Consider the following 12,287-nt stretch of genomic DNA (forward strand, 5'->3'; position numbering starts at 1 on the left):
TATTCTCACTGTCTACATCTGACTAGACAACAATAGATAAATAGTGATGTTCATTTCCATTGGAAATAACTCAAGTGATGTGACTCAGAGGGGTTGTTTTAACTCATCTTAGGGAACACCAACGATTGAAGACATACATTTAGCCAGCCCTGTGTCTCATACAACTAAAGCTTCGTATTTTATGCACTGTTATGATTCACCACATCAACACATGCAACACATAACAACCTTTTTATATGTCTATATTTTCTCAGCGTGTGTAATTATGTGTGGGTGTGAATAGTTGTCTGCACTCTGCTTTTCCTTTTCTTTGTGAGTGTGTAATGGTGTGCACAGTGTACACTATATACACAATGTGTCTGTGGACTTGCATGTGTGTGTCTTGACCCCAATGGTAAGAGACGAGAGGAAATAGCAGAAAGAAAACCGCTCTAAGTGAAGCGTGGAATGTGCTTGGTTTTGGGATTACATTGGCCCATGTGCATGGGAAAACACAAAGGGGAGCATCTTCTGCCACCCAGATGAGAGGTTGGGAAAGTGCTTGGCTTTGGCTCCTTGTGACTTCAACTTCAGCTTTATCTTACAGTTAAAGAAGTGTTAAAGGCTGCGGCTCACTCTTTGATTCTCTCTGTTTATCACAGGGATGTCTAAGTGAGTCTATTTCACCCCTCAGTGTGCCGCTGCTGGGGAAAGATTCATGGCTGCTGTCTGAGTTGAAATAATTTGTTCCAGAGGTCTCTTAAGTTTTTTAAAACAGTCAGCTCAGCTTGTCTTGCTCGACATTTATACACAGAATACAGACCCCCCCCCCCCCTCAGAAATACGGTACCACATTAAATTAGATTGGCAATATAAAAGTTTCTTAAAAACCTCTGAGAGCACTTTGTGAAGTGATTTTTATTTTCACACCTAAAGACACTGCAGGGAATGCAGACGTGACAGAGCACTGATGTTTGGTTTGTGGAGAGGAGAAAAATGTACTCTCTGCATGTTTCTCATTGATATGATTGGACGTGTTGACTTGATTGGTTTTCTAAGATGGATTTGAAGGCATTTGCAGCTGCATTGCAATGCTGACATCCATATATGACTCCCTGTCCGCATTGTGCTCTATGCAGCGTTAACCCTCTCCATATGCTAATACCTCATTCGTATGCAGCACTGTGAATTGAAAAATGTACATGCAATTTAATCATATTTTAATTAAGCTAGCATGCTCATTGGTAGGCAGTATCATTCGTGACTGAAAACAGCCCCAAATAATACATTCATGTTCATCCATCCAACAAACCGATCCAAGGGAATTGGTTCATCCTGTAACACATCTCTGATCATCCCCAACAATAATAGCAAATGTTATTTGTCATCCCATGAATCTGACGCCCTTGGTCTTTTGCCTCTGTAGCTGTGTCCAGCTATCGGGCGCATTTTCAGAGCAATTTTACGAGTGGTGATGGAGATGGAGGGTTGTGGTAATGGTGGCAGACAGGCAAGATCTCAGCCATGGAGCTGGACTGGGATTTAGGAGCCAGGGATGCAGTAAACACGTATGAATGCCGCAGGGGCTAATCCTACACTGGTCCAGAATGATGAACACATCTTAGTCAAAGGCCACCGACCAGGACATATAGCAGTGTAGAAGTGTATAAATGGGGGATGGGCTATGGCACGGTGTACGCTTCATGGTGGCAGTGTGGAATAGTTCTCTTGGCAGGATCTTTTACCCTACAGGTAGCAGGCGTGTCTGGCTTTACATTCTGAATGCTCCCTTGGATTACATCTGGTGTGAGATGCACATCTGGCAGTGCACGGTGCAATTAATAATATCGTTGAATCAGCAGCGTTGCATGCAGCTGAATCACTGAATACTGTGACATAGTTGTGATAAAGCTAATTTTATTTTTCTCTCTTCCCCTCCTCCCTCTCCTCCTCTGTAGCAGCAGATGGTGAGGAACCAACTTCAGCAGGTGGGAAATGTTTATGCTTGGTAACGTGATTTCCCGTCATTTATGGATGTGTGTGTGTGAGTGAGAGGGAGGGAGAGAGAGAGAGAGCTCGTTCCCTGACTAAATCTTGACCAAGCCCCCTTCCTCCCTTCATCATTGACAAATTCCTGTATCAGCTCACCGATCATGCCTGTCAGCAGCACTCATGATTATATCATTTGGTAGTTCAGTTCATACGGCAGTCCTATTTAAACCTCTTCTAATAGTGTGACTCTTGCGAAATAGCTCGTCTTTGTCTCGTACCATTATGAGATTGTTTTCAGAAGCAAACGGTCCAATTCAGCTCCGCAATTGCTTTACCTTGATTGCTTTTCAGAATACCTGAGCTTCTTGCGTAATTTCAAGGGAAAATGGCTCCTAGTTTGTGTGAGCTTTTGCTTTACAATCCATTAACTTAAGAGTAGCATTAATATACAGCAATTTCAACGTTTCAACATACTCTTTTATCTAAAGGGCAATGCATTGCATCCTTAATTGCGTGCCATTAGCATCAGTCAGAATGTACAGGACAGTGTATCCAATCCCTAAGGAGCGCGTTGAGAGTGTTTTTGCTGTTCTTAGTGTTTGTAATGAAGAGTAAAGTAAATATCTGGTAATTATCATACAGAAACTTCCTCATAAAACCATTTTCCTCAGGGGAAATATTTGGTATTCAGAAGTAGTGCTTCTCATTATTGAAATAACTAATGTGACGAGAGTTTTATTACAAAAGCAAGACCACAGAGGACAATAGTAAACAAGAACCTGATTTATCTTCATCAGTGATATAATTAAAATGTCACTTCACATCCTGGGGAAGTACCGCGACTAAATACAAACTTCCTACTTCTAAGTGCATCCTCAGCATCTAATTGTCTTTGGCTACGTTTCTTTCATCAATATTAATATCTGCTGGTTTATTTGAGATCAAATAGGTTAAAACAAGAAAGATTTATTTAGATAAGAAATAATACCCCACAAATCAAAGCAGTTCATTGTTGCTACGCTACGCGTAGTGTAATCTCAGACTCAAATGGGTTAGTCAGACAATAGGATAGCAAACATACAGTATGTACCTACATGTGCATGTGCACACATTCATATATATATATATATATATATATATATATATATATATATATATATATATATATATATATATATATATATATATAATCTGAATGTATATTTGATATAGAATATAAAAATAAACCCTTTCAATTAAATTAAACAATATATATTGAAAAGTTTAACAACACAAACAAAAAAAGATTGAATAATTGAAAAATCCTAATTAAATAATAAATGTCAACTTTTTCACCAAAGTCAGAATAAACAATTCAAATTGAGTTGTTTGGTCGCACTAAATGTCGCACTAAAGACGGACATCACATACTATATATATATATATATATATATATATATATATATATATATATATATATATATATACTGTACGTCAACCCTGCTTTCATTCATTTTTTTGCCATAAATATACTGTTTGAATAACTACAGTAAATCTTTTTTTCTACATACTGTACACATTTCAGATAACAGAGAATAATGCGACAAACAGCAAAAATAATTAGCAGATCCTGAAATGACCCAAATTAGGTGTGACTTGTGACCACTGACCTGGAACTGGACTTGGAGAGAAAATAGGACAGGGTGATGTGGAAGGGCAAATTACTCATGACAGGTTTGAAGAATTTAGCATATCGGTTGCTATTTCACAGCCTCTATATCTCTAATGCACATATTCACGCCCTCATCTGTGTCTGCACACATAGAGAGGACTATCTTAAGCAAGCTTGGCCTGTGTTTCTTTAGCTCCTGTGTGTATCTCTGCGTCTATGTCCATGCTGATTTGATTGTATTTTTGTAGTCTGTGAACATTGGCCCACTTAAAACATGGCATCTGAAGCTATGATTAAAATTAGAAGTTTGAGGTTGAGAGAGAGAAATTCTGCAGTGTGCTAAACATGACAGAGCATCGGATTTCATTTTGTCCTCCTCCCCCATTGGATTAATACAATGATGAAATGACTTGCATTTTATCTACAAGGTCAGATTCTCTCTTTACATCTAGGAGTCTTTTCATATTGTACAAAATATCATACCAAATGGAAATGTCTTAAGATCGTTAAAATAAAAATGATGTGGGTAACTTACTGTATCTTTACCTTTCTGCTGCATAAAATCCCAGAGAGAAATATCACCATAACAATATAACTACAACAATAATAAATGTAGTGAGCATAGTCTGCCTGCTCTAAGTGCCTCACCTTCTTTATTGTGTTTTAAGGTGTAGTGGGAGATATTTTAATTTGACATATTACTTCGTGATATTATGACCACTTTGATTATTTTAACTAATTCATCAAATTTGAGCTTGAATGTTAATGTGTTTCATGAGCATCGTTTCTTTAATGAGTCTCATCAGTGAGCTCAAAATAACCAGCTCATTAACAGTACATTCAAATGTTTTTTCCCTCCTTTTTTTAAACAGGAGGTGGTTTTAATTGGCACTTTCATTCATCAGGATAGTCGAATACTCAAATACTCACAGTAAGAAAAATGTTCCTCTTTAACATCCGTCCTCTCAAAGCATTACACACACAGCTCCTCGGTGGCTTTCAGCGCCAGTATATGAGCGAATCCTGTGCACAAGATGTATGAAATTAAATTCTCTACATTACATCTCTTGTTTGAAATTAAAGACAAAGAGAAAGAGAGGGATCATCTTCTTGCTCATTCATCTGTTTAGGGTGCAGTTCATTGAGAGCTCTCCACGAGGGGTCGGCCCCGGCATCCGCACACCAACCGCAGACTGAACGTTTGCAAAGCCCATAGGAGCAGCTCAAATAATAGCACAACAAATACTATAAATGCACCCTGGTTGCATCATGCCACTAAGACCTCAAGAAGCTTAAAGGTTAAGTGGATAACAAACAGTCCCTTTGCAGAATGCGGATCAGTGGTCCTCTGTTAAACAGGCTGGAGCCAGCCTCTGTCTGATTATCTAAATTGTATTAAGTTATGGCTAAGTTCTCTTGCCAAATGCAATTTGGGATTGCTCACAAACATTACAATCAGGAAAATGTCTTTTTTTTTAAAGAAGACTTTTGCTGATGGGAGGCATTCAAGGCCTACATACGAGGCCAAATGATCAGCTATACAAGCAGCATATCAAATAAACAGCACTTAAAATGAATGGAGTTAGAAAAAGATATTAAAGAACTTGAGACAGAAATGAACCTTAATGATACAAATGAGACGAGACAGAGACTGGCCATTCTTAGAGCACAGTATAATGAATTGTCCACAAATAAAGCACTCAATAGCGTAATGAAACTGAAACAGACATTCTACGATCAAGGAGAAAGGGCAGGGAAACTTCTGGCCTGGCATTTAAAGTCTATGCAGAAAAAAAGATCAATTTTAAATATTGAGTCTGAGAAAGGGACGACAATTACTAACCCACAAGAAATAAATAGTACTTTCCAGACATTTTATTCTAAATTGTACACGTCAGAAAGTCCAGCCACATCTCACACAATGCACAGCTTCCTAGGTCAGATAGAAATACCGCTCCTTGGTGAGAGCGCAAAACAGGAACTCAACTCCCCAATTGCAATATCTGAATTGTCAGAGGCCATAGACAGTATGAAAGGAGGGAAAGCTGTTGTTCCTATTGAAATCTACAAAAAATTCAAGGACAGGCTATTGGTTCCTTTACTGAATATGTTTGAAGAGTCACTTGAAAATAATGAGCTGCCTCCATCTTTGCGGAACGCACTAATAACTTTAATATTAAAGCCAGGTAAGCCCTCCACAAAGTGTGAATCCTATCGCCCCATTTCTTTAATCAATAATGATGTGAAAATAATAGCAAAACTGCTTGCCAGAAGGTTGGAGAAACATGTGCCATCTATTGTGGCCTTAGATCAAAATGGATTTATTAAAGGAAGACAGGGCTCTCACAATATTCGTAGACTGATGAACATTATACATGCCAAGAAAGAAATACCGGATATGGCTGTGATAGGACTTGATGCGGAAAAGGCCTTTGATAGGGTCGAGCATAAATGTCTATTTGAAGTGCTTAACCGTTTTGGAATAGGCAACTACTTCCTTAGTTGGATCAAACTCTTATATCATGACTCAAGTGCTTCAGTAATGACCAACTATATGGTATCAAAACAGCTTTCTCTTTGTAGAGGTACAATACAAGGGTATCCCTTGTTTCCTCTTCTTTTTGTCCTGGCCATCGAACCTCTAGCAATTGCAATTAGAGGCAATAGTGAGATAACTGGTATCACAATTAATGATATCGAGAATAAAATAGGACTATTTGCTGATGATATAGTGCTCTTTCTGACAGACTTGAAACAATCTATACCTTCTTTACTAAGTTTAATAGGAACATATGGTAGTTTCTCAGGTTACAAGGTTAATGCATCTACGTCTACAATCCTATTTTTGAAAAAATCTGAGAGATTAAATCCACCACTAAATTCTCCATTTAGGAACATTGTGGATAGCTTCACATACCTCGGTGTTAAAATCACGCCTACAATAGAATCCATGGTACCTACTAACTATAACCCTATGATTGAGTCAGTAGTTGAATCTATTAATAGATGGAAATCTTTGCCAATCTCCATGATTGGGCGTATCAATATTCTGAAGATGAATATTCTTCCTAAATTCCTATACCTTTTTCAAAACATCCCACTTGCTCCTCCTAATTTCTTTATTAAAATGAAACGGCTTTTTTGTAATTTAATTTGGAACGATAGACGCTCAAGACTGCGCATGACCCTGTTATACTTACCATATGACAGAGGTGGGTTAAAACTCCCTTACCTCCAGGGATACTATTGGGCTGCCCAACTACGAGCAGCTTCATATTGGTTTGAACACCAGTCAACGCTGCACTGGATAAGGATGGAGGAAACCACAACTTCCAAAATCCCCTTATATCTCTACCTCTACTCAGCAAACTTAGCCACTTTGAAGAAACACACTGCAAACCCCTTTGTTAAAAATACGCTGACAGTATGGCATGAGGTGTTAAGCTATCTTGGGGAAAAAACTCCTCTATCCCAATACTCACCTATTTGGGGGAACAGAAACTTTACGCCAGGTACTAACGACTCTGGTTTTAAGTTATGGGCAGACAGAGGTATTGGAAAGATTTCAGATTTATATGATTGTGATACTCTTACTCTTTTAAGTTTTAATGACACCAAGCAAAAGTTTAGCATAGATACAAAACATTTTTTCAAGTATCTCCAGATAAGAAACTTCATAACAAAGACACAGAACTCTGTAAATCTGCCCTCTCTAAATTCTTTAGAAAAGATAGCTTTAAACCATTATGGACCAGCTGGACTGATCTCAAAGTTTTATCAGACTATCATAGCTGCAGCAAAAGAATCCTCCGATGACAAAAGGCTAGCATGGTGTTCAGACCTAAATGAAGAATTCACTGAAGAAGAGTGGCAGGACATATGTCTACAGAGTCAAGTCCAAACAATAAACTCAAGGTTCAACCTTCTCCAGTATAAATGGGTGATGAGAACATACATTACTCCAGAGTTACTGCATCGCATGTACCCCAATACACCGGATGCTTGTGTTAAATGTGGTATACATAAAGGTAGCTTGTCTCATTGCCTTTGGGAATGCACCCTCATTCAGGATTTCTGGAAAGAGATTCTTACAATTGTATCTAACTGTATTAACTAACAACTTCCATTATGTCCAAAACTCTGTCTTTTTGGGTGTTTCCCAGGAAACTGTACACTTAACAGCAGCAAAAAGAAGATGGTCATATTTTGTCTTCTTGAAGCTAAACATAAAATTGCAACGGCTTGGAAATCTGTACACAGGCCAAGCAAACAAAATTGGATAGAGGGACTGATACAGTGCCTCGCCCTAGAGAAACTTACATATGCAGTTAAAGGGAAATATAATATCTTTGCAAATATTTGGGGCTCATTTATGGAGTTTCTGGAGGGGGAAGATTTTGTTGTAACCATATAGTCTACCGTTTTCCTTTTTGTTTTTGTTTCCCTTCCCCGTTTTTTTCTCGTTTTTTTCTTCTCTGACTGGTCACATTAGGGAATGTGGGAGCATTCTATTTGTGGGGTATAATATGTATCTACCTGTGCATGTACATATCTGTCACCCTCTACTGTTATTTTTAATTTCTGTTTCTGCTGAGAAACAGTCAGTAACGTCCAACAACACATGCCATTTTTATCTTTAATTTTATCTTTATTTGAAATTTCTCTAAGTGCCTTTTGTTGTGCCTTGTTTTGTCTTGTTTGTGTATTGTGGAAAAGCCAATAAAAACATTTGTCAAAAAAAAAGAAAGAAAAAAAAGAAGAATTTTGCTAAGCAGGGACATTTTCATAGCATTTAGTCTTTAAGAAGACAACCTCCTTTTGTGCCTTCCTCCTCATCCTGCGAGAACAATGGTGATCTTCAGCGTGACCTCTCCATTTGGATATTTCTTTGACATATTCCTGACCATTTTGTTTCTGCGTGATTCCTACTTATTCCAACTCTTAAAGTGCATTTGTCTGACATTGCCAAATAATGATGGGCTGAAAAGGCCGAGTGGCAAGGGCACAGGAGATTAGGAGGCCGAGGACTCACTAAAAGCATGAACGTACGCCGGCTCACACTGAGAGCGCTGATGTAATATTGGTGGTGCGGTGCCAACTTTCATCAGTCGAGGTGAAGGATGGGTGCAGTGACCATGAGCCTGTGAACCAGTGAAGCCGTCATAGAGAAAAGTCTGGGTTCAAATCGATTTGACACAATTGGGCCATTTAAGATTTCCTTGTGATGTGGCTGGGTGCACATTCAGAGCCGAAGAGCTTCAATGTCAATTTCAATCTCTTGAAGCAGGTAGAATGTGTGTGTTTTTTTTTAAAGATTTTCTAAAATGTTAACAAGGTGGTTGATTGGCCAGCATGTTACCTTAGTACTGTGCAAGACGAGTGAATTGGAGCTGAAATTCAGAGTTGACTATTTCATTTTCAGGTTCATTTTTTCATTGACAGTCAATTCAATTATCTCCTGATTCTTTTTGAAGTAACGTTTTTTTAATGAAGGTGGTGGGTGTGACTGAGGTAGTGTTGCTCTGTAGAGCTGTCAGCGACCAAGTCGACTGCAGATGCTTGTTTGTATTTAGTAAGCGTATTAGATGCACTTAATCCGCTGCTGCTGTAAATGGTCAGCTGGCCCCACGACCTGACCCTCTTCACTGGGATTGGCACAAATCTTTGTCAAGAACATTGAGTCATGCTTTGTCTGACCTCCTCATGGCACCAACCAACACAGAGCAAGCAGTAGCAACACTTCTCGTCTTTTCCCCAGCATTCTATTGTCAGTGAAAATAGCTATAATATAGGGGTGTAACGGTATGCGCATTCGTATTGTACGAGGCTCACGGTTCGGAACGCATGACGAACCAAATACGTTTGAATAAAAAAAATAAAAAATTAAAAAATTAAAACGTTTATTGAACCAGGTAGTCCCATTGAGATTAAAAATCTCTTTTGCAAGATGTAAGTAATAATACAAGATGTAAGCAAGCTGTAAGTAACAATACTACATAACATTAAGGAGCAGTTTCTGTTTTTTATGCTTATGTGTTGCTAAGAAGACACCCCAGAAGATGGGTCACTCAGGTATAGTTCCATGTCAAAGAATAACTTTATGATGTTAGTTGTAATGAATAAATATATTTTAAAATCAAGTACGTTTCTCTGGCATTTATAGTTTTCTACTGTACCGAAACGTACCGAACCGTGGCTCCACTGTATCGTACCGAACCAACCGTGAATTTTGTGAACCGTTACACCCCTACTATAATACTGTATATTGTTCACATTTTCAATGGCAAAATGTTTTCTCTCAGTCTCTCTAGTAGAAACGCAGCGTGAACAGTTAATTCTATCGCTCTTATCAAATGAGTCTTAATACCTCTGTTTCAATGGTGTATTTTAGAATTTAGTGTGGTAACATATATCATTTATAAATGGTTATTTTATAATGTGAAGTCTAAAGTAATTCGAGTTTGCGTGTAGATTTAAGAAAACGCTAATGTTTGCTACATGTGTACCGTTAACCTTGGAAATGTCAGGCCTTTGTGATTGATCCTCAAGGAAACAAAGGATGCGTTCCTGTGTTTAACCATTGGTCTGGTTTTCAAAGCTGATTGATTGGACTCTCTTTGCAGCCAGAAAATAAATCACAGCGCTAGTGCCGGACACAACACAGGCTCGCATCAATCACTGGGCGAGCGTTGGCTTGTACAGCACAGCAGCAGCTGACATTCGCACAACAAAGCTGCAAGTGTTTCCTCCAGACATGCATCACACAACCTGCACACTGAGTGAAGAGAGCATCTGTTGACAGCCTTTACGAGATCTCCTAAGATGACACACAATGGCCCCCTCCCTGGCATTTCTGAAATAAATGCTTATTTTTTTTAATCAATTTTTCTTTTAGATGTGTTGTGATCTCCAGTTTTGTATCCTCTCATCGCTGCCACTTCCATCATGACTCTACATTTCTTTACATTACTGAAAATCCTTAGTGTTGCAGTGACATTTTTTTTAAGGAACACAAAATGGAACCACGTGAATGGAAAGCCAAGTGAAGTGTAATTGTAAATGTCAACTTGTCATGAAGTTCAAACAAGACTTTTTTAGCCCGGCAGCCACATATTTATAATACATATGTTTTGTTTATTTTTAAATGTGTTTTAAAAGAGTTTTGCAAATCTCAACCCACTGACGACATGATAGTAGCAAATCCAATTGGTCATGGTGTTTCCCTACTGCCAAGGTTAGTTTGCATTCTCTCAGCAGAATAGTTTTTGATATAATATGCTGATTAGATGTCTTGTTTTTTGTGTGTGTGTGCTAATGTTACTTCGGCATCCGATCCGGACTCAAAACATCGTTGCAGTCCATCAAGTTTTTTGCTTTTTTTCAACAAACAGGGTGTACAAATATGCAGTGTTTGCCCCACCTTGTAGAATTCTTGGTTGAAATAAATTATCATCCAGCTTCATCAATCTTTGTTGAAATATTACTTCGTAGCCTTTTATATCTAAAAAAATAACAAATTTACAATTCAAATGTATCAAACAGAACACACTCTCACAGTATCACTGTCTCTCCGCCTGCTTTCCTCCTTGCTTTTTTTCTGCTTCATGCGCACTCCATTAGGGAAGCTGTCGGCACGCATTGGTCTGACTATAGATCATCACGTCAAAACAGCCCTGAAACGTGTCACCCCCCCCCCCCCCTCCCTCAGAGAGCAGGGCCTCTGTGAAAGCTATTATATGTTTCTCTGTTCAACTGATTTAGCCACCACTCTCATTATTACTGACACAGGTCCTGGCTTTGAAATGGCATGACTTCGATAGGATTAACTCGTTTGTAATTCATATCCAGAGGCCTTCTAATTCCAACGACGGAACAACAATAAGCTTGCTAGTGGTGTTTACTTATTTATTTATTTTCTGGACTGAGATCGTTTTCAGTCATACATGTTCTTTGTTGGGGCTCTAGTCTTAAATGGTTGAGCAGATGATGTATACAATCCAGGGCCGCACCCGTTTACTTGACATTGTCAAATGTTGTGCTCATGGCTTCTCATTTGTCAAATTGACTAAAGAGGGCGTGATAGTCTCACCCTTGAGACTTCTTCTTGTTGCTTATCGCTTAAAATGAAATAAGAGACCTGTCAAAGCACAGTTTACCTGTCATTGCTAAGATATGACTGTAAAAAGATGAGAATAGAAATTTTATCAAGATACAGGGCGCTTAAAAATAGGCTCACAGAAGCAAATTCGTTTTTCTTCCTCCGGTTCTTCTGTCAACGTACTTTTACAAGCGTCAAACTGACCACAAGTTATCACAGAGACCACCAAACGTTCTTCTCACAACAGTATGTTATAATGTTCAACATGTGCTGCGCTTTGGCCAGGTTTTCATTAAAATCCAACGTTGGACTGCTAATGTTTTCCCATCCAATTTCAAACCACAAAGTTTTGACAGCACTCTGGGCACTCGTACAACTCAATGTTTAAAAGATGAGACAGCTATTGGCAGGCCCTTGAGTTATGAAACCAATAACCTTGCGTCAAGGCCTCGTCATTTACACTTGGCCCCACTCTGCAGGTTGGTCCAAGAAAGATTTGAGATGGCAGTAATATGACACCATGTTGTGGGCACTGCCAATGAAGTAATATATTGCTCTCATATACAT

At 38.7% G+C, this 12,287-nt stretch overlaps 1 protein-coding gene across 1 annotated transcript in view; it reads left to right on the forward strand.

Annotated features, from left to right (window-relative positions):
• Window positions 1-12,287, forward strand: part of edil3a (EGF-like repeats and discoidin I-like domains 3a) — a 105,951-nt gene that overhangs the window by 24,863 nt on the left and 68,801 nt on the right. Inside the window, exon 2 of the mRNA XM_079271016.1 lies at window positions 1,938-1,967. Coding sequence (XP_079127142.1) covers window positions 1,938-1,967 — 30 coding nt within the window. The remainder of the gene's footprint in view (window positions 1-1,937; window positions 1,968-12,287) is intronic.

Source organism: Melanostigma gelatinosum (assembly GCF_949748355.1).
Source record: "Melanostigma gelatinosum genome assembly, chromosome: 6".
NCBI lineage: Eukaryota > Metazoa > Chordata > Actinopteri > Perciformes > Zoarcidae > Melanostigma > Melanostigma gelatinosum.